Source organism: Schistocerca serialis, chromosome 2 (genome assembly GCF_023864345.2).
Source record: "Schistocerca serialis cubense isolate TAMUIC-IGC-003099 chromosome 2, iqSchSeri2.2, whole genome shotgun sequence".
In the NCBI taxonomy this organism is placed as follows: Eukaryota; Metazoa; Arthropoda; class Insecta; order Orthoptera; family Acrididae; genus Schistocerca; species Schistocerca serialis.
Genome location: NC_064639.1, coordinates 383590437 through 383617985, shown reverse-complemented (window position 1 = coordinate 383617985; position 27549 = coordinate 383590437). Strand labels below are relative to the sequence as shown.

The following is a 27549-nucleotide window of genomic DNA, read 5'->3' as shown; positions in this document are numbered from 1 at the left end:
GGGAGCCGCTGCCGGCTTGGTGGGAGGTGGGTGGCCCGGGATAAGCCTCTGAGGAATGGCCAGCGCCCCGCGGGGCGTCGCGCGCTGCTCCAGCCACACTCCAGACTCCAGCAGCAGCGCCGACGCTAGCGGCTTGCAGGCGCTCCTTCCGTCACCACCGCGGCCAGCGTCTCTATGTGACCCACATTAAGCAGTATTGCTGGAGATAATCGGCCCTAGAAATTACAAAATTTCCTCCAGTATATATACAGGTATCTTCATAGCCAAATGACCTGGGTTCGATTCTCGATCTCAGATTTTTCTGCGGTGGGGACGGGTGTGTAGGCTCCACCTGCCCTCATGAGGTCAAATGCGGAGCTGCTTGAATAGAGGGATTGACGACATGTTGTTCACATACATGAAAGGTATGCGCTGTTGGGAATATGGATAGCCACCAGCTTCATAATGGAATGCCGACAAAGAAAATTTCTGCTGGACCACGATTCGACGCCGGATTTTCCACTTATCGCGAGCGGTTGCCTTACCATTAGCCTATCCGAGTACGACTACCGGGCAGACCAAAATTTTCATACATCGTCAACCATATGCCTACAACCAGCACTCGTACAGGAAATGTATTTCAGTTCAAAGTCGCTCGCGCGGTGTCGACGGATAAATGCGATATTCCAGCGCCTGTGTTGTTCAGAAGTACCTCCGAACAACACAAGGACTGCAGTATCATTTAGTATAGTGCTGTTTACATGTCCCGCGATCACAGATCGCGGCATGTACTGCCATTCAGGCTGCAGTGGGAGAGTCGGAACAAGCATAAGACCTAATCTGTGAGTGGTGTTAACGTTAATGTGTATATAGAACAAGTTAGCGGCAAATCCCATGATGTCACACTTGGCAAATTATCGCATGAAAAGTATCGATATAATCGATTCATTGTATTTTCGATGGGCCAGAATGGAGTCATTCTTGTCTTTCAAAAAAATGTTAAGTTCGAAACAGGATACTCATTATGTAAATTTGTTTCATAACAGTTATTAATTATTGATTTGTAGACGGACTGTATCAAGAAGTTTTTAAAATTTTTGGGAAAAATTAGATATAATATTTTCATTGGTTTTAAATTAAGTTTCTAGAGGCGTTTAATTACACTAAATTTATGTTAATACAAAATACGCCACAGAACTTACCTAAAAGAGGTGATACGTCGGATCCTGAGACTTAATTTGATAATGGAGATAAGTTTGAGGACAAAGTTTGTAGAGGGAAACTAAAGCTTGAATACAATTAGCAAGATCAGACGCATATAGGCTGCAGAAGTTATCTAAAGATGGAAAGAGTTGTAAGAGAGACTAGCGTGGAGATCTGCATCAAACCAGTGCTCAGGATTAAGATAACAACGATGACGACGACGACGACGACAAGAGCATTTGACAGGATGTGTGAATAACTGTGATTACTTACTTCAACAGCTAGTAAAAGCATTTGGAAAGTAGAATTACGAAAGCCCGATATGTCGGGGAAATGTATCGGTACTGTCGATGTATCGACCACATAATACCAATTTATCTACATAGAAATTGTTTCTGCAAAGTGTTTATATTTCCGGTATACGTATATATTGTTATCGTCTCTAAACGGATTGGAAACAGTTTGTTTACTATGCCGACTTCACACTAGCGTAGTGTCAACCAAGGTAGTGGCTGACGTAATGAACCCACTTGCAGGTTGGCCGGAATGTTTACTTGGAACGACCCTTACCTACGCTATGTAGGTAGCCCAGCATGCGAAGTTTTCCGGAACTGGCATCAGCACGACGAAACTATGAAATTTAAATGGAATGTGAAGTACTGGCGCAATCAGTATTTGTAGAGCCTCTGTATCTGATTATGTGAGATAATTATTTAAATTTTATAGTGTTTGTTACTGTACTACGGTTTCAATTGTGATTGCAACCCACAGAAAAATGTCGTTAATAGGAAATTACTGTCTCGAAAGAGGTAATAACTAATGCTTATATGTTAATGAGGCCTAGCTGAAACCACATACGTGCACGAAGAGTAAGTGGAATAGGTACCGTCACTTGATAAAGTTTTCTGTCCCAACTTCTCACGATATATGCCTACATGTTTGTCATACTAGCATGCCCTGTGTTTGATGATATGTGCATAATTTACTGGTTTATTACGTCGTACAAAGAACGATTTGTAGGTTGTCACATTCCTCCGGCAGAATTAGCCCACAGTACATCGCGTCGTAGCTTTCGGCTTAATAATTTCCGGGCCAAAGATTCGTTGTCTCAAGGTAATATACTTGCCTTTATTCATCATCCTAAAAGTGTTTATCATCGTCATGGAAACATTCTATAAGCTGTACTGATGAATTTTTTGGAAAGTACAAACATAGCTGTAATTTGTCACAATGGCAGTAACGTATGAAAGTGCTTAGACTTGCTTTATGATAAAGACTCGGTTCTATGTAATGAATTAATCAGACATGGCTAATACCTTTCTGGATATTTATTGTACATTATTATATCTTGAGCATAACGGGTAAAAGCTTGCAAATCCTCTCTATATCCGTGGATGCACAATTCCTGATGAATGACCACCAATGAATAAGTTAGTAGCATCATTTGTTCTCAACTGTTTGTAATAGTTCTTACACATGCCACGATTTTTGATGATTCATCAGTTTGGTATTTCATGTCAGAGCAAGTAGCACGTAAGTTAATAATTTCTCAAGTTGAGGGTAACGTCTGTGGAGAAAAAAGCCGTTCCTGACTAAATCCTTCGAACTCCTTCATTATAAAATAAATTTGTATGGACGAATCACATCATAATAGTCACTTAAACTGCCCATTTAAAATTTAAATGCCTGATCCATCCCAGTTACAATTTTCTTCCGGTAGATTGTTGCATGCACACGTATCTAATGCACGTTCACTATAGGAAGAGGTTAGCGTTGTTGTCTCGGAGCGATGAAGTAGGAACAGGGCAGGAGACACTGGAAAAGCCACCAGCCCTATGGAAGCGCCGTGGTGGGTATCACACTGAACGCATCTCGCCGGCCGGAGTGACCGAGCGGTTTTAGGCGCTACGATGTGGAACCGCGCGACCGCTGCGGTCACAGGTTCGAATCCAGCCTCGGGCATGGATGTGTGTGATGACCTTAGGTTAGTTAGGTTTAAGTAGTTCTAAGTTCTAGGGGACTGATGACCACAGCAGTTAAGTCCCGTAGTGGTCAGAGACATTTGAACCATTTTTTTTAACGCATCTCTCTCTCTCTCTCTCTCTTTCTCTCTCTCTCTCTCTCGCTGTGTGTGTGTATTTTTTCGGGTAGTAAGACTTCAGAGTCCCCAACGCTGCTGGTCTATCCACAGTAATCTCTGTAATCTCCTATACATCAATACTTTCTAGCCATTACTCTTGCTTAACATTTTCGACTATCGATGTCAGCTTCCAGGTATCATTTCTTCTCTCTCCAGCATTCTTCGAGTTACACACTCTAGACTTACCTGCTGCTTTCTTATTCATTCATCATTCGTGCTGTCATTTAATTTGAACACGTCGTGACAAGTTGTAAATTATGTAAACTTTTACCTTGTACATTACTCTCATTGCTGACGTGCTTTCAGCTCTGCATTGCCACAGTAGTTCTTCCTGCCATCATATGAACATTATATAGGGGAATGAAATATGCCGTGAAGCAACAGTTATATTATGATTCTATTGACACGTCATTTTACACTTACATACATTAGTAATTCAACCGACTGCAGAGTGCTGCGTCAAGTTTTCAGCTAAAATACAGTTGTCATACGCGATTCTCGCACTATCATGACCCTATAAACTAAAATAAACTCGTCATTTCCACATAGCATTTGCGCAGATGTTCACGGTCAGCGTGTTGTTAAATTATATGATAATAGAAAATATCTCTCCTGAAGGTCCGTAAGCCATTGTTCTTCTGTGCTTCCGGACGTTTTCAGTTTTGTTTGCGGAATATGTGGGTGGAGTGACCTAATAAAGAGAGTGTATCATGCGACTACCAGCGCCAACGGACAACATTACTTGGTTCTCATTACAAGAGAAATATTCCTGAAGCTCAAATTTTATGTGACTAATCGATAGAGCAGCCGTAAATTAGTCTGGCGAGTATATTCCGTTAAAGGATATGTACTGACAAAATAACTCCTGAAGAATAATCAATAATTAGATGTGTTCCGCGCGGTACTGCTATCAGAAAGCAGTAGATGGAGATAATTCTTACATGCGTGCAGTATTGCCGCAGCAGGTTTCAGCCAGTGTAAAAGCTATAACAGAATGATTTATGGTATCAAACTCGGGTTAAATGTTTGGCAATATGAGTTTGTAGTTCAACACCGCTGATTAGCAGTTCGCAGCACTGGCGTAAGAAACAGTCGCTTTTTTCAAATTTTAGTAATGGTGAGTTATCAGTACTTTTGTCAGGTTGCTATCATTTGCTTTCGTAGAACCCAAAGACATTATATATCTCGATTACGGTTAAAGATTTTTGCACGCTTTAGCCGTAATTTTAAAGAGTGTAATCATTTTTACACTAGCTCTTATAACCTCACGTGTTCAGTTTGAGATTCACCTATTGGTGCTTAATACCAATTTTACTACTGACAACAACCCATAAAGGATCAACATTTTCGCTTTGCTACTGAAGTGTTGGACATAACAGCTTCCCGACTGCTTGAGGGTTAATCAAGTGAGTAATGCTTTTAAAAATGTTTTTCACCATTTTTCGGTTAATGCACGTCTGAAAAATACTTTTAAGAATTTTTATAAAAATTTTTTTCCTCTTTCATAAAGTCCTATTCTAAAAATATTACGTTTCGCTTAAGAGTGCAACACCTGAGGATGCACCTGCAACGGTGCGAAACCGGCAGTGTTCCCAATAAAGGACTACATAACAGCTAAAGCGGCTTTAACAGCCTTCACCCACTGTGAATACCGTGAATTCATTATAACTTTTTTAGTATAAAACAGTTTGAAGTTTCTTCGATATTAATCATCTAACAGAATCATACATCAGTGTTTTCATAGATCAGGTGCACTAGAACGAAGGAGAAAACCCGCATTCCTGAAGATATTTTATTCTTCATTTTTAATATTTTCGCTTAACAAGCTCTGACTGAAACTGTCACAGTTTACTAATGGAATGTACTAATGGAACACAGTTGTTGTTTGTAACCTTTGTGTAATTCACCTTCATTACTTGTTTCCTGAGAGATATTGAAGACGTAAAAGCTCACTGTATAGGATTAGCAAATGAAGTTATCGCACAAGTTGAAATGAAGATATGCAGAGTGTAGAAACTGCTACCAATTAACAAATGAGACTTGTTGTAGTCATACCAGTAGCAGGCAGACAGCTGACGGGCTCTGCGGCTTGTGTTTCAGATCGTGCTGAACTCGATGCACCGCTACCAGCCGCGCATCCACCTGGTCAAGTGGCGAGAGCACGGCGGGCCCATCACCGACCTGGAGAGCGAGCAGTACCGCACCTACATCTTCCCCGAGTCCGTGTTCACCGCCGTCACCGCCTACCAGAACCAGCTGGTAAGTGGCACCAGTTCGTCTTCGTAACTTCGACACTTTTTGTCTACGACATCGCAGTCCCTGTGTTGCTCTGAATTACGATCGAATATCCCTTTGGATATGCATGCATCTCCGAGAGAAACTCACACACGGCAATACCGTGTTTATCCGCCGACATCGGAAAAGTGACTTTCAAGTAAAATGCCTCCCCTGTAGGGGACTATGCCAACGGCCTTGTCACAGTGGTAACACCGATTCTCTTTGGATCATCCAAGTTAAGCGCTGTCGGGCTGGGCTAGCAATGGGATGGATGACCATCAGGTGTGCTGAGTGCTGTTAGCAATCAGGGTGCACTCAGCCCTTGTGAGGCAAACTGAGCAGCTACAGGGTGTTTCAAAAATGACCGGTATATTTGAAACGTCAATAAAAACTAAACGAGCAGCGATAGAAATACACCGTTTGTTGCAATATGCTTGGGACAACAGTACATTTTCAGGCGGACAAACTTTCGAAATTACAGTAGTTACAATTTTGAACAACAGATGGCGCTGCAAGTGATGTGAAAGATATAGAAGACAACGCAGTCTGTGGGTGCGCCATTCTGTACGTCGTCTTTCTGCTGTAAGCGTGTGCTGTTCACAACGTGCAAGTGTGCTGTAGACAACATGGTTTATTCCTTAGAACAGAGGATTTTTCTGGTGTTGGAATTCCACCGCCTAGAACACAGTGTTGTTGCAACAAGACGAAGTTTTCAACGGAGGTTTAATGTAACCAAAGGACCGAAAAGCGATACAATAAAGGATCTGTTTGAAAAATTTCAACGGACTGGGAACGTGACGGATGAACGTGCTGGAAAGGTAGGGCGACCACGTACGGCAACCACAGAGGGCAACGCGCAGCTAGTGCAGCAGGTGATCCAACAGCGGCCTCGGGTTTCCGTTCGCCGTGTTGCAGCTGCGGTCCAAATGACGCCAACGTCCACGTATCGTCTCATGCGCCAGAGTTTACACCTCTATCCATACAAAATTCAAACGCGGCAACCCCTCAGCGCCGCTACCATTGCTGCACGAGATATTCGCTAACGATATAGTGCACAGGATTGATGACGGCGATATGCATGTGGGCAGCATTTGGTTTACTGACGAAGCTTATTTTTACCTGGACGGCTTCGTCAATAAACAGAACTGGCGCATATGGGGAACCGAAAAGCCCCATGTTGCAGTCCCATCTTCCCTGCATCCTCAAAAAGTACTGGTCTGGGCCGCCATTTCTTCCAAAGGGATCATTGGCCCATTTTTCAGATCCGAAACGATTACTGCATCACGCTATCTGGACATTCTTCGTGAATTTGTGGCGGTACAAACTGCCTTAGACGACACTGCGAACACCTCGTGGTTTATGCAAGATGGTGCCCGGCCACATCGCACGGCCGACGTCTTTAATTTCCTGAATGAATATTTCGATGATCGTGTGATTGCTTTGGGCTATCCGAAACATACAGGAGGCGGCGTGGATTGGCCTCCCTATTCGCCAGACATGAACCCCTGTGACTTCTTTCTGTGGGGACGTTTGAAAGACCAGGTGTACCGCCAGAATCCAGAAACAATTGAACAGCTGAAGCAGTACATCTCATCTGCATGTGAAGCCATTCCGCCAGACACGTTGTCAAAGGTTTCGGGTAATTTCATTCAGAGACTACGCCATATTATTGCTACGCATGGTGGATATGTGGAAAATATCGTACTATAGAGTTTCCCAGACCGCAGCGCCATCTGTTGTTGAAAATTGTAACTACTGTAATTTCGAAAGTTTGTCTGCCTGAAAATGTACTGTTGTCCCAAGCATATTGCAACAAACGGTGTATTTCTATCGCTGCTCGTTTAGTTTTTATTGCCGTTTCAAATATACCGGTCATTTTTGAAACACCCTGTACTTGGTTGAGAAGTAGCGGCTCTAGTCTCCTAACCTGACATACGTCCGGGAGAGTGATATGCTGATCTCATGACCCTCCATATCCGCATACAGTGACATCCGTGGTTTGAGGATGACACGGCGGCCGGTCGGTGCCCTCGGGCCTAAATGACGTGTTCTGGCGTAGTTTAATTTCGATTTACGGGATTAAACAAATGGACGTACGAGTACACGCTGTAGACACGTGGTTGACGGAATATGGGAGCCTGTGTCTGGCCGCGAGACGTGCTCGGAGAGGCTGATCCTACAGCGACCGCTCGCGACAAGCGGGAAATCCGGGTTCCAGTCCCGGTACAGCACAAATCTTCACTGTCGTTACTTCATTGCGCAGCCGATGGTTGTTCATATTCACAATTGCAAATACATTTCATTTACTTTTTTTTAATTGTTTGCCACGTTAAACCAATTTAAAACAGCTCTAGAACTCGTAACGTTTCACAAGGTTTGTGGCTATATAACACAGGGCTCTGAGAGCATCACGTCACCTGAAAAGTGTTTTGTGGATTTGTTTTGTAGCAACAGCAACAGATACCAGGAAAAGCTGCAGGAAAACTGAAGTTTCCAAAAAACTTGTACTACATTTCTTTTATTGTATAGTTATGTAAAAAGTAGTGATAATCATTCCCAGCCTGCAGACTGAAGTGATTTGAGTAACAACAGTAGCCATAGTTTGCTTTATCTGTACTGCAATTTTACTAAGTATATATAGTATTTTACACAACATGGATCCCCAACACGTATATTTTTTTCACTGTCACCGATACAGAGCAGCACTCCAGACACCAGCGCAGTACTCACTTTTTCAGGATAGCAAATGCTAATTTGTGGTACAGAAAATGGCCCAGAGATCACCAGTGTGTTTGTGTGTGTATGTATGTATGTATGTATGTGTGTGTGCGTGCGTGTGCGTGTGTGTGTGTGTGTGTGTGTGTGTGCGTGCGTGTGTGTGTGTGTGTGTGTGTGTGTGTGCGTGTGTGTTTGTGTGTGTATGTGTAGAGAGTGAAGTGTTATGAAACAATGTGTGTGTAGAGTGTGCACCATTTCGTGCACCATCACAGACAGCAGCACCGAAATACACACCCACTCAAACAGCGAACAGTTTCACCAGCACGTACCACAGATAACCTTACACAATATCTAAAATAATTTAACGGTATCAGAATAAACAGTGTAATTCAATCAACCCAACCTGTTCTAGCTTAGGCACCAACAGCAGGCATATCAATCCCACGGTCATTATACATTTGTAACTGAACTCTAAGTATATAAGCAACGTAACAAGTTAAATTTAAGACACATAATATAGGAACTTAACGTTAATTAATAACCCCAAGAAATAACATACTTTACACTCGCACATCACTGCGCTTTCCACAATGTACATAACAGTTATAGTGTTTCTGTAAATAGTGTTTAGAAATATAAATCCGTAAATTAAACTGTAGCGAACCGGCAGTGTAATGCTCGAAGTAGCTCCGGGACACTCAGACCAGGCTAACTCAGATAGAGTAACATTTATCTCTCTCTCTCTCTCTTACTTACTATCCAAGTTCCAAGTTTGTCACAGCATCTATCGACATACCTTATTAATATTTGAATATTTTTGTGTTTTTTCTATCAATTTCTAAGGTATTTTTAGTTTATTATTACTTCCATTGTAATTGCTGAAAACAATAATTGCTGTTTGTAATATGGAATATATTTTGTAATCTACTTGAAAAGCTGTAAAATGAACGACTTGTTACAAAATGTAAGGAAACGGGTCTCTAAATGGGCAATACATCAAACCAAATCAAATCAAGTCAATTCCATAACAGAAATTGAGTTTATTTCACGTCGTTCATATTATGGTTCATCTAAAAGTTTTCATAACATGATTAATTTAATTCTGGACGAGTCTGAGACTACCATCAAGCGTAATAACTCATAAACATTAACATTTTTGCTTTTCTTTTTTTATTTTCGTTCATCTAGAACAATCCTTGCACCAAACAGTTTTTAACTTGAAAGTTCCTGGCAGCTTAAAACCGTGTTCCGGGCTAAGACTTGAAGTCGGGACCTCCATCTTTCGCGGGCTACTGCTCTTGTAGAGCACTTCCCGACGAAAGGCAGAGGTTCCGAGTTCAAGTCTCGGTCCAGCATACAGTTATAATCCGGCGGGAAGTCTCATATCAGCGCTCACTCCGCTGCAAAGTGAAAATTTCATTCTGGAGTTTTCAGCTTGTTTACATCTTCGAACACGAGCAGAAAATACTTTTTTACTATTACTTAAATACACTACACACATAAAAAAAACCTTTTGCATCGCCTCGGCTCCGAGAGTTCCGGAACATGTACAGAAAATTGGAATAGAGATCAATATAAACATCATTTTCGCCCTTTTTATTGCTCATGAAAACCACACATTACATATTCTACTACCATACAGCGAGAGCCTCAGGGGTGGTGGTCCAGATTGCTGTGCACACCGGTAACTCTAGTACTCTGTAGCACGTCCTCTAGCATTGATGCATGCCTGTAGTCGTCGTGGCATACTATCCACAAGTTCATGTTAGTCCAGATTGTCCCACTCCTCAATGACGATTCGGCGAAGATCCGTCAGAGTGGTTGGTTGTTCACGTCGTCCATAAACAGCCCTTTTCAGTCTATCCCAGGCATATTCGATAGGGTTCATGTCTGGGGAACATGCTGGCCACTCTTGTCGAGCGATGTCGTTATCCTGAAGGAAGTCATTTACAAGATGTGCACGATGGGGGAGCGAATTGTCGTCCATGATGAAGACGAATGCCTCGCCAATATGCTGCCGATATGGTTGCACTATCGGTCGGAGGACGGCATTCACGTATCGTACAGCCGTTGTGGCGCCTTCCATGACAACCAGCGGCGTACGTCGGCCCCCTCATAGTGCCACGCCAAAACATCAGTGAACTTCATTCTTGCTGCACTCGCTGGACAGTGTCTCTAAGGTGTTCAGCCTGACCGGGTTGCCTCCAAATACGTCTCCGACGAGTGTGGTTGATGGCATAAGCGACAATCATGGGTGAAGAGGACGTGATGCAAATCCTGAGTCGTCCATTCGGCATGTTGTTGGGCTCGTCTTTACTGCTCTGTGTGGTGTCGTGGTTGCAAAAACAGGCCTCGCCATGGGCGTCGGGAGTGAAGTTATGCATCATGCAGCCTACTGCGCACAGTTTTGTCACAGTTTTCTGACACCTCTGAACAGTCAAAGGGACTGTGTCTGTGATACAATATCCACTGTCAACGTCTATCTTCAGGAGTTCTGGGAACCGGGGTGATGCAAAACTTTTTTTGATGTGTGTATTATTCCACACCTCACCTGACAGTAACAGAAAAGTACTTGAATCACCCAACAGTGATACAAAATGAAAATTTAATCAATTTGAGATAAAATAAAACTTCAGTTACTAACCAAACAGTTTCCATTAATTTTAAGTAAACTGTTGTGCTTCAACCTACATTAACCTGTGCTTCATATTGTTATTCTTTCTTTTCAGATAACGAAGCTGAAAATAGACAGCAATCCTTTTGCTAAGGGTTTCAGGGATTCATCAAGGTTAACAGATTTTGATAGGTAAGTGGAACGATTGATATACAAAGAACGTATATTAAGGCATAATATCTTTTCCTCACTGCAGAAATGATTCATATATAGTTAAACAGAAACTGGCGGGTTACAGTTTGCGTAGTTTAAATTAACCCCGATTAACTTTTTGGGAGACAACGCGGTTTTCTGTTATATCTTAATTTCTCCCCTACATACCTTTGTTATGTATGCGGTGAACTTCCTAAGCTATATTTCTCCCGTTCGGGGAAAACTGCACGGTGTGTGTAGGGTGACTGGGTTGTCGGGTATTGGCAGGCTTTACAGTGCACTCCACATGAAACCAGTCAGAAGACTGATGACAAACAATAAATAAAATAAGATAAAATAAAAGCGTTATGGTGGTGTGCTTCTTGCAGATTTGAAAAGTATGAATAAGATCATTGATATCTACGGTTAGACCTAAATATTTTTAGGTGTTACCCCCAAAGTCCTCTGTGAATATAGCAATGTTGTACTTAGATTTGAAATGTTTCAGGAATGTTTGTCTTTGCATCAGATGACGACGTAACAGCAGATAACTGCTTTGTAAAATTATAAAGTTCTGGAATATTACAGCAGGATCTTTCACAGCTGAAGTATTTACAGGATATCAGACATTAATACTACTTAAATCGCCAGATCCTTGTATCTGGAAAAAAATATTATGGTCCTCTATAAAATAAACGAAGTTAAAGGAACCGACGTTTGAAATTCCAAAAGTTGAGGGTTTCTAAAAAATGGTTCAAATGGCTCTGAGCACTTTGACACTTAACATTTGAGGTCATCAGTCCCCCAGAACTTAGAACTACTTAAACCTAACTATCCTAAGGACATCACACACATCCATGCCCGAGGCAGGAATCGAACCTGCGACCGCAACGGTCGCACGGTTCCAGACTGAAGCGCCTAGAACCGCTCGGCCTAGTGTAGCTAGTAATGATCTCCATGGACGAAGAGAACTGACCCTAGCCCACTTTGTGGCCTGTTTTCCTAGTTCCCCAGTCGGTCAACTTCCGCGACCTGCAGTCAAACTGTGTAGTTACCACTGGCTGTGGTGGCCCCACTTAACCTACGATATCAATGGTCTCTGCTGTCGATATGTTTTCGTCTATCGTTGGCAAAGATACACCACACTATGATGCACAACGCTGTCTTATAGTCTCTGCAGTTACTTTCCACGTGGAAACGGACGCTCATATATATATATTTTACACGATGGACCTGTTTGCGCTTATTGCCACTATCAAGTGACCTGCGAAAATGGCATTGGGAAGGGTATCTACGTATGCTTATCTATACGTAATACTTTTTGTAGCTACGAAACGTAAATATGTTTTTGACAAAAATATTTTGACGGTTAAGTATTTTGAGAGTTCTTCACTACGAAGCTATATATTTACAAGTATATACATGTCTTCAGAGATGATGTTACGTACAGTTCTTCTATTTTCCTTTAAATTTTATCTGTTTGCTGTGTATTCTTTTTTTTTTTTTTTTTTTTACCATTTAACTATCCCGTTTCGTATTCCACTGTGTCAATGAAGTTTTCGAGATAGTATTTTTCTTTTAAAATTTGTGTGTTAATTTAGAAATTCGTGTGGATATGTTCTTGTATGAATATATATTTCCATTTCTTCGAGAATGTTCATAGTAAGTCCGTCGCAGTAAAGAACCAAAAATATTTAACAAAATATCTGTCAAAAACATAATTACGTTTCGTAAGTGCAAAAAATTTTATACTTACCAAGACTTAAAGAAAAAACCTTACTGTCGGTGCAATATGGTCATCACTTACAACTAGACGTATGTACCAATGCAAATGTGAACATAAAACAGCATTTACGTATATACAATATTACCAATGTTATTTTCGCAGGTTACCTGATAGTGGCAATAAGCCGAAAGAGGGTTGTCGTGTAAAATATTAAAAAAAAATGTGTGTATTACCTTAATGCAGCTAGTTTCGGAGAGTTCGTTTTCATTTTGTCTTGTAGTGATGTGTAGTATGCTGCGGGCCCAATGGAACGTAAAACTATTCAGTTTGTTCACGGGGGGACTGGTAGAACAAAAAATGGGTTCAAATGGCTCTGAGCACTATGGGACTTAACATCTGAGGTCATCAGTCCCCTAGAACTACTTAAACCTAACTAACCTAAGGACATCACACACATCCATGCCCGAGGCAGGATTCGAAAAACCTGCGACCGTAGCGGTCGCGCGGTTCCAGACTGAAGCGCCTAGAACCGCTCGGCCACCAGCTGCCGGCTAGAACAAAAGGAAACGGATTCACCAGGTGCTGTACTGAGGCCGAGACGGACTGTGTGGCCTTTACAGATTGCTGAAAGAAGAATCAAACCAGAGATAGCGTTTTCTGAAGTGTGTAGTCCTGAAAGACACAGTAGAGGAGAGCGGGGTATTTATCACGGCGGATCTCGGGAGGGTCGGCGGCCGGCCGCTGGCAGCGTCCGCCGTGTAATTATGTCGTATCTGGGCTGACATCGGCAGCGACGTGGCCAGCGCGTCGCCTAATAAGAACGGAATTAGTGCGTCAACAATGGCGCGCTGCGTATGTACACACCGCTGTTATTCAATTAAGCTGCGGCCGGTGGTCCGCGCCAGAGAGCGCCCGGCCCGACGTAGACGGATGACCGCTAATGACTGGCTGCCCGTCCTGCCTTCACCTGTTCCCCGCCACAAAGATGTCCGCCTTCGGCATGCAGCAAGAAACGCGCCGGTCGCCCTGAGTGCCGACTCAGCTGACGTTGGCGCCACCGGCAGGAGATCGCGATGGATGACCGCACGCAGCACCAGCATCTGGAAGGCGTGAGAACGAAAGACGGCACCGAGTCGACGAAGTAGCCATTTGCTACATGTGTGCACCGCAGGGTACCTCATGGTGTGTAGTGGAAGGCACTTCCTGTGTCACTGATTTTTTCCTACGAATGGTTCGTGAGAAGAACGACTGGAAGAGTTCGAATCTCTCCGTCTCGAATCTCTCTCTTTTTCGGTTTTGGTCTTTCCGCCACTCGTAACTAGCGGGAAGCAATACGTTGTTAAGACTGACAGCAACATACGGAAAAAACGAAAACCTCACGATCAGGTCCTGAAGACCACGAGACAGTCGACCGACCGCCATGTCATCCTTAGTAATTCATCATCGGATGCAGCACGGATGGCAATGGGGTCAGTGCACCGTGCTGCCGACAGTTGGCGACGTTCCGACCTTGGAGCCGCTACCTGTGAATGGGGTAGCTCTCCATGTAAGTAGTCGGCGCACGGGTCACGTTACATAACGTTGACGCAGCACTCTGCGAGTTTTGTGACGCCACTTCCTGCTGTTTAAACGTGAGGAGCCATTTCATCACTTGAAACAAAAATGAGTTCTGCTGTATTTCGGAAACGTGCCCCGTAAAGTAGAACCACTAGCAAGAATAAAGTCTTCCTTCGTCAGGAAGCAAATGACGATAAACAGCATAATCATATTTAATTCATAATTATTTCCGCATTTGGCTCGCTTGTTATGAGAATAAAAGGCATTTTAATGCAACGATCCATTGGAGATTCATGAACACGTGTCATTCTTATTAAGATTTGCTTTGTCAAATAACTACATTTCTGGGATTATCGCCTTCAGAAGACTGTAATATAAAACGAGACTTACCAGAGTTCTAGCATAGCGTAATTGGTTGAGGCGGCACGATACGGAACCGAGACTGGATCTCTAGGGGTTCCCGTCCAACTTTGCTCCTCCTCCACAAGATTGTAGGATTTTTCTGTGAAATTAACAGAAATAATTTTTGTAATATTTGATGTTAAATAAATATAAGTGCACTCTCTGTCAGGAGTGAGGTTGTTCGACTTCATCACCTTTAATATTCTGATGTCTTAACTGAGTGAACATTTATCCTCCATTTTTGCCTTATTACACATTCACAGATATTGAAGTTTTTATTTAAATATATTAGCCGAGCGGTCTCATGCGCTGCAGTCATGGACTGTGCGGCTGGTCCCGGCGGAGGTTCGAGTCCTTCCTCGGGCATGGGTGTGTGTGTGTTTGTCCTTAGGATAATTTACATTAAGTAGCGTGTAAGCTTAGGGACTGATGACCTTAGCAGTTAAGTCCCATAAGATTTCACACACATTCGAACATTTTTTTAATTTAAATATACTACAGACCGAACAAGATGACCAGTATACTCTAAACAGAGCAAATATGCGTTTTAATAGAGGAATTCTACTTACGCCCATTTTCGTGAACAAACTGTATGATTTGGGAGCCAAATAAAGCCAACAACTGCCGCTAGAGAACGCTAGAGCGCACAGTCACGTTAACCAGCTCGTACCATACGCCAACAGTGCTGTCTCCTGTGACACTTGATATCCCATCTACATATAAGTCGAAGTTAGCTTCTTCGTCCCTTGTTCCGACGTCTTTAGTGCAACCCGCTCCACTCCTCACACCAAGGAAAAAGCCCTGACAGTACCGGGAACCGAACCCGGGTCCCCCCGCACAGGGGCTGACGGGAGTGTGCGCGCCTCGGAATTTTAACAATAATCCGCACCGAGATGCGTAATGCCTGTCTCGTAGCGTAAGCCATTAGAGTTGGATAAACATCTCCAGCTCTTACTAAACGAACATGTGGCAAAACAGGCTGCTCTTCTTTGTAGCCTCTGTATTTCTACTGTCAGTCCCATCTTACCCCAGGCTAAAGACCAATACTCATATTCTAGTCCAACGATGGTTTTGTGACTCCTCCGTGGATCGGTGATTCTTCCGATGAATCTATCTACCTCACTTCAGAATACGTCTTTATGCACGAGAAAATACGGAATTTATGACTTACAAATACCTTCCATGAACTGAACTACGAAAAATAGTGCTTTATTTCAGTATTATTGCAACCAGTATTTCTTTAACTTAACGCCATCTTTGATGCGTTGGCGTGTATGACAACCGAGGTATGAATTAGAAAAAGGCTTTTATTAATCTAAGAAAGAGAATAAAATCTCGTGAAGCGCCTTTTGGGCTCATGATTTCATCTTGTTCGAGTTGCGGACTGTAGTCCCAGCACTCCAGTCATAGACGCGCTGCAGCCAACAGTATTGCAGGTGTAATGTCCCAGTAGCATGCGGTTGGAAGATTGTTTCGCCGCAGCTGTGTTCTTGCAACAGTGCAAGATGTTATCGTATCTGCATTCCCTATATTTTACGTGTTAACCCTTAGAGCGCTGTAACGCCATCTGACATCCATCTATAATAACTCAATTTCCGGTTGCGGACGGCACTTTTTTTGCGGCCGAGTAGGAAATTATAAGGACGGTCTGGCAGCGGCGGCGTGTGGGGTGACGCGAGGTTTCTCGCCACAGCAGGATGATTGCTGGCCATTACCGTCCCGGACCAGACATCCACCCACAGCACCGACCCGAAAACGTCATCCCTTGCAGTTACTAAATCTAAGCGAGTCTGGAAACGGTAATGGTATAGCATGATAGATCGCACACATATGTGTGGAGGAAGCAATATCTTTTGGCATCCGTAATAACTGTTTCGTTCAGTCATTGTAGATTAGGGCACAATTATCTTGACGTGCGGTCTGTTTGTAAAATAATAAAGGCGATATCTTTGTGCACGTTTTCTCACTAAATTATAAAACAAACCGTTTATTTCAAAATGAAACAATAACCTAGGAAGGAAAGTTACCTCCATCGAGATATTACTCAATCTTAATACATCACAGTGCATATAAATTATCCATCAAGCAGAAAGTCGGGTCACGTCAAGTGGTAGAAAAGTCCTATAACGACTGAGAGTTGCACCCAAGATTTTTTAGCTTCGTTATCTGAGTCACACAGGCATCGATCCATTTTGCGACGTATGAGTACTCCTAATGTTTTCCATCGCGATATGATCTAATGATTCAATCACACTAGCATAAGTAGTGTGTATGGCAAGTGGCCTCGGGAGGCGCTTATTATAACGGTGTCGTTTAGGCAGAACAATAGAACGTGCGGACTACGGTGCTTTTGTTTCCTGGGTGGAAAGCGGAAGGCAGTTGACCCATTTTTCATAGTCTCTGGTTTGGCTACACGTTTGACATGCAGATTCTTCCAGCAGATCGCGACTAGCAAGCAGAAAGGAAGTAGATATGTACTAGTGTTTCACAATTCACAGGCGTTCTGCTATACACACATGGAGATCAGCCCGAGTTACTTAGCAGACTAGTGGCATGTGCTGAAAAACACCTATCATCCTCGCTTTCTTGAAGCTCTTTAATAATACTGCAGCTGCCGTGTAACCGATTCAGGCGTCTTTACCGAGACAGTATTAAAATATATGAACTGATAATAATTTGCCAACTGGTCGTCATTTGGTTGTTTTGACGTTTGAACCTACGTTTTCATTCCACTTGCTACGCCCATAGTATGCTACAGGTATCAGCACTCAAATAAACAGTTCAACTAGCAGCATCAAATACTGTCACTAACCGATAATAGTTTCATACTAACTGTACAGACTATTTGGGTTATTCTTTGTTGAAACTGTCGAAATGCAATGCCGGAGGTTGCTTTTGCAATCCTCGAATGCAGTGCAAGTAATAAAGTTAAATGGAACTGCAGTTAGGTGGTTTAAGACGAATTAAGCCGCACGGGTAGCCTATCGGTCTGAGGCGTCTTGTCACGGTCCGCGCAGCTCCCCCCTTCGGAGGTTCGAGTCCTCCCTCGGGCATGGGTGTATGTGTATCGTCTTTAGCGTAAGTTAGTTTAAGTAGTGCGTAAGCGTAGGTACCGATGACCTCAGCAATTCGGTCCCATAGGACCTTACCACAAATTTCCAATTTAAGACGAATTTATTAAGAATTTTACACACCGCTAAGGTAGACAAAACAACAAATTCGATATTGGTTAATGAAACAAAATAGTAGGTATCATCTAAGCTTACAACAATGTTGACCGGGCATAGAAAATTAATGACTTATTACCGTCGATTCAGGCTGCTTGTACGAGCATAGAGGATGATCAAATAATAGATTACCTATTATGGGTAACTTAATACAGAGATAGATGCCCTAAGGAAAAGAATTACAGAAAAGTTAAAATTTAAAAAAACGTTATTCCTGAAAATCTTAACTTCTATGGGTGTAATTATCAAAATACTTTTCATCATGTTCTATCTGAAAACCTTAAATCGATCAGACATGAGTTCTCTGTTGTGAATACTTTTCATCCATACTATTGTATTTCGTTATAATTAGACTTGTGTTTTGTGTATCTTGGTATCTGAACATGTATTACAAATATTGCAATGCGGCATGTTGCAAATAAATGAAAAGAAATGAAAAAAGTAGGTATACTTCACGTGTACCCGCGTTCTTTGTAAATGCTCACGCGATGTACTGAACTTAATTGTTCACATGCAGGAATATAAACATCTCAGTTTTCTGGTTCATTGCAGCTACATGGCAACTTCTTGTAATTTTCAACTAAGGCACATATACGTATGTGACGAGCGCACTGGTATTAGTTGTTTGAGTAAGTCATTAACTTCCGAGCTGAGTAATATAAATAACAATTGTTCAGAAAAAGATAATAAAATGAAGGAACTACTAAAAAATATTCAGGAGCTCAAAAATGTATCCAAGACTACAGACGTCCAGTATGGATAGAGGTGGTTCAGTCCAAAAACAAAGTACCATTTCCCAAAACTACCTGGAAAAATGAGTAGATGAACGAAAATTCAGCTACGAATGAATTAACAGCGATGGCTGCACTTTCACTTTCGATCACAGCTACTGAAACCGGTCACCAATGTCTGAGGTAGGTGGCTCAGTAGGTAGCACGCTGCCTTGGGAAGGACGAAGGTTCAAATTCCCGTGCGACCATCCTGATATCCTGATTTAGGTTTTCCGTAATTGCCCTAAATCACTGTAAGCAAATGTCAGGATGATTCCATTGAAAAGGGCATGGCCATTTTCCTTCCACATCCTTTCATAATACGAGCTTATGCTCTGTTTCTAATCAACGCTATGTCGACGGTCGTAGTGATCGAAAATAAAAGTTCAACTATTGCTGTTATTTTATCTCAAGTAATTATCACAGTTCCAGACACTGAACCTTAATGTTCCACGTGCTGCAGAAGAAATTGAAAATTTAGCTAAGGCTTGAAACGTCGTCAGTCGTCATGTAGGATACAAATTAAGTCCACAGCCAGTTTATTATTTTATTTGTAGCTGAAACAACTGGGTGCGCTCAGTATTTGGTTCACAGACAGTTGCGCGCCACAGACATTAGTCACTGGTGGGTTCTCTCACCTGTGAAGAATACATTTGCCGGAGGGCAGCGTCAAATCAAGAGACGGGTTAACAGCATCTTGCGTAGTACCCGCTGAAGGATCTTCACTACGGTCTCACATAGGGAGTGTCTCTGGTTCCAAAGTGTTGTCGCTCATCTCCAGTCACTAATCCTCCGACCCCCGAATGAACACACTATATCAAGGACACTGGATAAAGATGGACAGACCTTTCACCCGTAGTAAATGTGCAGCTTCCTTTCCGTTGCGCCCGTTAATTCACGTATTGTGATGCCCACATTCCATGTTACCCAGGAAAATATCACCTCCTTTCGCACGTTGCACAGCAGTAGGACGGATAAGACGCGTTTGCAGATTAAATTGGTCTCCACTACTTTATGCAATGCTCAAATTTCTTTTCCACTCATGCTACTTTCTTTTACCCAGAAACGTACCATAATATTTTTGGCGTCATCAGTTGGTTCTTATTTTATTGAAATTTGAAAGTACAGGTATTTTCAATGAAATTTGCGAGTAAGGATTAAACCGAAATCGTTTTCTGTATGTTCCAAAATGACTGCTCCTTGGTTAAGCTTTGTAGGACCTTGTTAACTTGTCAGATACCTTGTCACCTTCAACAAAATGACTTTTTAATGGAGTTAGTCCACTTTTCGTTTTCACCGTAGTTTCATTGTACGATAATATTTCGCAACTATAGTTTGTGAACACTTGCTGGCCTCTTATCATGTTACTCCTGTGGTAATGGATCGCATGATTCATGGAAGGAAGCTCTGGATCGTATGGTCTTACTGTTGGAGAAATGCATGGATGGCTTCAGTTCCACTCTGCATGCTGTAACAGCGTCGAAACATTCCTAACTCGAACACGTCTCAGTTCCTTCAGTGACATTAGACAGATAGCATGGACATTAGCAGACTAGAGCAGGTTATTACTGTCAGAAAAACCATCGTGCAGCCTACATTGTGGCAATAGTTACATCCATCAGTCGAGAGAGGCACACAGTTACTGAATTGGCTTAAAATGTTATAAAATCGCCATGAAAAAAAAATCTTAGTTCCGGTTTTTTTATGCAGGATCTTGTTCACGAACTGACCTCTCTTTATGTCCTATATGTTGGATGGGAATCATATCGAACGAGCTAGGTGGCCAGACCATTAGCACAAATTCTCCAGAATGTTCTTCAAACCAGTCGCGAACAGTTGTGGCACGCTGACATGGCGTACTGTCATACATAAAAACTCCATCTTTGTTTGGAAACTTGAAATACATGAATGGCTGCAAATGGTCTCCGAGTACCAGAACACAACCATTTACAGTCAATGAAAGGTTCATTTGGACCAGAGGACGCAGTCCTTCCACATAAACGCAGCCCACACCATTGTGGAGCCACCAGAAGCTTGCACAGTGACTTGTTGTCAACTTGGGCCCATGGCTTCGTGGCGTTTGCACCTCACCCGAACACTGGTATCAGCTCTCACCATCTGACCAGGTCACTGCTTTAAAGCCGTGTAGGGTCCAACAGATAAGGTTTCCAGCCCAGAAGAGGCGCTGCAGGCGTCGTCGTGCTACGATCAAAGGGACTCGCGTCGATCGCCTGCTGCCAGTGCACATTAACACCGAATTTCGCCGCACTGTCATAACGGGTGCGTTCGTCGTACGTCCCACATTGATTTCTGCGCTTATTTCATGCACTATTGCTTGTTTGTTAATGCTGACAACTCCACGCAATCGCCACTGCTCTCGGTCGTGAAGTAAAAGCCGTTGGAAACTGTGTTGTCCGTCGTGAGAGGTAATGTTTGCAATTTGTTATTCTCGTCACACTCTTGACACTGTGGATCTCGGAATATCGAATTCCCAAACGATTTTCGAAATAGAACATCCCATGCGTCTAACTACAACTACCATCCTGTGTTCAAAGTCTCTTAATTCCAGCCGTGCGGCCATAATCACGTCGGAAATTTTTCACTTGAATCACTCGAGTACAAATGACAGCTCCGCCAATGCACTGGCCTTTTTATACCTTGTATACGCTATACTAACCGCCATCTGTATATGTGCATATCGCTATTCCATGACTTTTCACCTCATTATATGACGATAAAAACCTAAAGACAACACAACAGCCAGTCCCCAACAGGACAAAACCTCCGACCTGACCGGGAACCGAACCCGGACCCCTTCGTTTAGCAATCCGCCGCGCTGATCACGCAACTGTCCAGGCAGTTCTCATCCTTCCTGTAAACGTAGATGTTTGTTGGTCACATAACTAAACTCAGCCCTAGGTGTTAGCAGCCTTTTATGTCTTCGAGTACAGCACTAGCGCAAAAACAGAGCAGTTTCCACTGTTGGGTGTTCGGCCGGTGGTCAGTTTGGAGTGGTGGGCTGACTAGGTCCAGTGAGTCCGCACAGTAGCTCGCAGCTCGCCCCCTCCCGCAGGTGCGGAATAAAGTAGGCGATTTACTGCGCCCCGGTCGCCGATGACGGCGCCGGCCCCACGCGCAACCGTGTCGTTTATTCAACTTTTTCCTTTTCCCGTCGTAAATTTTGGCTACGAGAATTTATTTCAGCGTTTCCCGGCCCGGATACCTCAAGGTGTCAGCTCCGACGCTAACTGCACCATTGTTTTTATGACGCGAATTTCGTACCGGCCTAAAAAGTTTTAACTTTAACCCTTTTCGGGTACATTTATTTTAGGGTATGTGCGGCTATGCTAATGGGGTAACAGGTCTGACAAATTGGCATTCGTGGTCTCCCGCTGCTACTCATCTTCCTTACGGCGGTCTGTCTGTGTAAAGGAGCGTCCGCAGGGTGATCCCAGGTGTAGTCCCAGCATCTTCCCTTGTTTGCAGGAGTGGAACGTCACACATTCAGTTTCGTGAAGGTAACTGAATAGTAGACTCCGGTTCAGACATCACCGGCAGCGATTCCACCTTCGTTGACGAAGTCGCTGAGGCACACTTATACACTTCACCTGATTCACGTAACCGGTTTTAATTCTGGTTGTGGAATGAATTTGGTCGCTGAACTAATGTATGTTCCAGAGTCGTGGGTTGAATTCCAAGCCTCACCTATGTTACTTATTGAGTGAAGGTGTGTGAACCTGATAATGGCGATCCACTCGTTAAATGGTGGCGAAAATCTCTTCCGCAGAGTAGGCTGTGTGCTGCACTGTGTTCATCCTCTTCTCTTCTTTCTTTCTTTCTTCCAAAACAGATCGAACACAGCATTACACTGGACGTCGCAACCTTCACCACGCTACACATACATACTTGACATTTCTTGACAGTTTGGACTACCTACACAAAGAAGTTTCCCAGGACAGCAAAATAGAATTCTACCATCAGCCAGGATACAGTGACACAATTTTAAGTAGAGCAAAGTTTGACCTGTGCTAAGGGATAAATCCGTTTAGTTTGAAGCCAACAGTATACGTGCGAGAAGAAAAGTCCTTACATGTGTCATTTTCAAATTTGGGATATGCAAATTCCTGATAATACAAAAAATTAAAACCTGAAACAAATTAGTTCTCAGAATCTATAATACGTCGACGATAAAGAAGCATATGAAACCGATTGAAAGCGTAAAAATATTTAAAAAAGTAGTATCAATGGGCGACATCGCATTCGTAAATTGCTTTACGCACACGTCAAGCATATCAGACGCACATGAACTGGAAATCCATGTGAATGAAATAGCTGTAAGCCCAGTTCCTACAGATTAAACAGGTAATTCGTCCGTCACTCAAGCCAGTTGTGAATATCTATAAATTATTAACCAACAAGTGTGAGCAGAACTTGACTTGTACACACACAATAATCCGTGTAAGAGTTTACAGTACAAGGATAAAAGAATGAACAAATTTGTGACTTGCCTTAATGTTGCGTTGCAATATAATACTTCTAGGTATGCCGAAACTTGTCGTGATATCGTTACTTTAGTTTATTTGAATGGAACTTTGTTGTTTTTAGAGATTTTATTTTTTATAACGGATCTTCCATGAGTTTGAACATTTTGGTCAACCTTCTACGTTTGAAAAACTATTTTCTGCGAGAGTTAAAAACTTCTAGAAAGTGTTTTAGGAAGTGATAAACACATGAATAAAAAGAACAGAAAAAGTAGCAATAACTCTTTAAAACCATAACATTCAACTAATTAAATATTATTGGAATGTATTACACGTACGTACCGAGTACAGAAACTTGCGTAACAGAAAGGAAGGGTGTGTGAACAGTAAAATCATAGATGGTCACGATAGCTTTAACTTGATGTTGGAACACAGTTAACATTGCGCTTTCCAACGACATCATTCTCATTTTTTTAAAATTCAAAACAATAAATTGTGAGAATAACGTACCCTCCTCGCGAATCTAGAAGCGGTGATGACTGCCGATTGAGATGACAGTTTCCTGCTTTCAGAAATGCGGTTCTGATGTTAATATAATGATGTATTGCGTCTCTATTTGCGAAGGAAAAAAAGAAGCATCTTATGTAGTGTTACAAATAAGCAAACGTTCATTTTTGTAGGTGTGTTAAAGAGACGAGAAATAACTATTGTCTTACCAGCTACTTCATATACGCGTAGACGTCTATGTAAGAACTTAAGTGTATTTGCATTATGAATTGAATTGTACCTCGTCAGTCCAATAAGTTTCGAGGCTGGATTAATAAAAGATAATGAAAAGTGAAGTTGGTGGTTTTAATGGCCCGGGTGTTGTACATAGTCTCTCCCCACTTGATGACAACGAACAGGACGTTCATACCACTTAGTAAAACTAAGCGCTTTGGATGTTGTTCTACTTGCGCGACACATTCAGACCACCGTCGGTTTTGGAGAACGATGAGCGGTCCCTGCTGCAATTCATTTTGCGGTAGGTTCGTGTTGATGTAACCAAGTCTCGTCTCTCGTGATTTTTTTTTTTTTTTTTTTTTTTTTTTAAGAAGAAAAGAATGGTCCGCGTTTTGCATTTCAACCATCTCACGGCACGCTTGCACGCGTCATTGGTTTTTTTCGGGAGTCAAGGTGTTCGTGACAGACTACGCACAAACTTTTATTACCATAAAATTCTGAAGAATTTCTTCGCCATTGATTGCATTCGTTGCTTCACTGCGACTGGCGACATGACAACGCAGACACGCTGCAGCCGCACGTCCACTACTTAACGCTTCCTGCGAGTAAATGGCTGGTCGTAGGCACAACTGTTGTTGCTTCAAGTTACCACCGTAGTTACTGCGCTAATATAGCTTATGCGTCAGAAGTAAAATCACACTCGAAACTGCCGGACAGAGTGGCCGAGCGGTTCTAGGCGCTTCAGTCTGGAACCGCGCGACCGCTACGGTCGCAGGTTCGAATCCTGACTCGGGCATGGATGTGTGTGATGTCCTTAGGTTAGCTAGGTTTAAGTAGTTCTAAGTTCTAGGGGACTGATGACCTCAGATGTTAAGTCCCGTAGTGCTCAGAGCCATTTCGAACACTCGGGAACTTTTTGGATTGACGGTGTAACTTTTCTCTTTCCACTATCCTCCTTCCCTCTGTCGTCTCCGTCAGTGTTTTTAATCGGTGATTGCAAAGTAATTTCATTTGTCCCCAAATGCTCAATAACAAAAAAAAAAATGGCTCTGAGTACTATGGGACTTAATATCTGAGGTCATCAGTCCCCTAGAACTTAGAACTACTTAAACCTAACTAACCTAAGGACATCACACACATCCATGCCCGAGGCAGGATTCGAACCTGCGACCTTAGCGGTCGCGCGGTTCCAGACTGTAGCGCCTAGAACCGCTCGGGCACTCAGCCGGTGCTCAATAACAATTTTGCAAATAACGCGAAAAAGTAAGCTAATAATGGGATTTTAGCTCGAAAAAATAAATAATTACTGAAGCAGTACCATAGCAGTGTGCTTTTCCCCCATAATCATGCTTCCGCAAGCACCCACAACAGTCAACAGAAATTACCACGTCGAAGACAACAGAAACTGCATGAGTAACCCCTGTTGACGAGAGAAGTCATTATTTATTAAAAATAACTCTCTATAACATTTGCATGTTCCCTAATTAACGCACCGATCCCTCAGGGTGGCAGGTACGTACAAAAAAAAAAAAAAAAAAAAAAAAACCGCTGTGAAAATTATAGGCGTCTGTGGTGAGAAGGAACACGGGGTTTCCGTTAGCGTGTTGCGGCGAGTGGAGTTTTCAGCGGGGTCCTTATAACCGAAAACACGCAACACCACAACATCCGACGCACCCCACAGACGAAAGACGGCGTCACTAAATGGCCGGGAAGGCGCCCCTGCTGATGAGGCCTAATTTAGGGGTTGCGTTTCTCCGCGGCGAGAAAAGAGGGTCCGGCCGGCCTTCGCCGGAGATGTATAGCTCGAGGTGCCAACACGAAAAATATGGGCCCCCGAAACTGCTGCGGGCGCCGACCCGCCCTCTCGGCCGTTCGCTGACGAACGGCTCTGAGCGGCCGTCCCGTCCCGTCCCGCTCGCGGCAACGGTGATCGCTGAAAACCGAGGCAGCGGCTTGCCGCCATTAGTTAATTCATTAAGGCTGCGGCGCGTCGGGATTGTAATTTTGCATGTGATTTCGACCACCTGACGCCATCCCCGTCGGTAGTTAATTTTCGATCGATCGGAGAGTGGCGAGCAGAGTGCTAACGGAGAGTAATAATTAAGTTAAATTAAGCGCCGGAGAGGGGCGTGCCGCCAGCGACAGGTATCGGAGGCGCCTAATGACAGGCCGGTTGCCGGCAGCGAGAATTGGCTGCTGGCTGCCTCTGCCGATGCCGCCAACTACAGGTAGTGGCAGTCTGCTCGGTGCTCTGGCACCTCAAACAGCGTAACACTGCCTCATGCAACTGTTGCTGTGACAAACGTGGAACATGGCATAAATACAGGGTGTTACAAAAAGGTACGGCCAGACTTTCAGGAAACATTCCTCACACACAAATAAAGAAAAGATGTTATGTCGACATGTGTCCGGAAGCGCTTAATTTCAATGTTAGAGCTCATTTTAGTTTCGTCATTATGTGCTGTACTTCCTCGATTCACCGCCAGTTGGCCCAATTGAAGGAAGGTAATGTTGACTTCGGTGCTTGTGTTGACATGCGACTCATTGCTCTACAGTACTAGCATCAAGCACACCAGTACGTAGCACCAACAGGTTAGTTTTCATCACGAACGTGGTTTTGCAGTCAGTGCAATATTTACAAATGCGGAGTTGGCAGATGCCCATTTGATGTACGGATTAGCACGGGGCAATAGACGTGGCGTGGTACGTTTGTATCGAGACAGATTTACAGAACGAAGGTGTCCCGACAGGAAGACAGGAAGAAGCAATTGATCGGCGTCTTAGGGAGCACGGAGCATTTCAGCCCTTGACTCGCGACTGGGGAAGACCTAGAAAGACGAGGACACCTGCAATGGATGAGGCAATTCTTCGTGCAGTTGACGATAACCCTAAACTCAGCGTCAGAGAAGTTGTTGCTGTACAAGGTAACGCTGACCACGTCACTGTATGGAGAGTGCTACGGGAGAACCAGTTGATTCCGTACCGTGTACAGCGTGTGCAGGCACTATCAGCAGCTAATTGGCCTTCACGGGTATACTTCTGCGAATGGTTCATCCAACAATGTGTCAATCCTCATTTCAGTGCAAATGTTCTCTTTTCGGATGAGGCTTCATTCCAACGTGATCAAATTGTAAATTTTCACAATCAACGTGTGTGGGCTGACGAGAATCCGCACGCAATTGTGCAATCACTTCATCAACACAGATTTCCTGTGAACGTTTGGGCAGGCATTGTTGGTGATGTCTTGATTGGGCCCCATGTTCTTCCACCTACGCTCAATAGAGCACGTTATCATGATTTCATACGGGATACTCTACCTGTGCTGCTAGAACATGTGCCTCTACAACTACGACACAACATGTGGTCCATGCACGATGGAGCTCCTGCACATTTCAGTCGAAGTGTTCGTACGCTTGTCAACAACAGATTCGGTGACCGATGGATTGGTAGAGGCGGACCAATTCCATGGCCTCCACGCTCACCTGACCTCAACCCTCTGGACTTTCATTTATGGGGGCATTTGAAAGCTCTACTCTACGC

General features: G+C 43.2%; 1 protein-coding gene across 1 annotated transcript in view; it reads left to right on the top strand.

The window, feature by feature from the left end:
- LOC126455558 (T-box protein H15-like) overlaps window positions 1-27549 on the top strand; it is a 399743-nt gene that overhangs the window by 338121 nt on the left and 34073 nt on the right. Inside the window, exons 3-4 of the mRNA XM_050091314.1 lie at window positions 5423-5581; window positions 11047-11123. Coding sequence (XP_049947271.1) covers window positions 5423-5581; window positions 11047-11123 — 236 coding nt within the window. The remainder of the gene's footprint in view (window positions 1-5422; window positions 5582-11046; window positions 11124-27549) is intronic.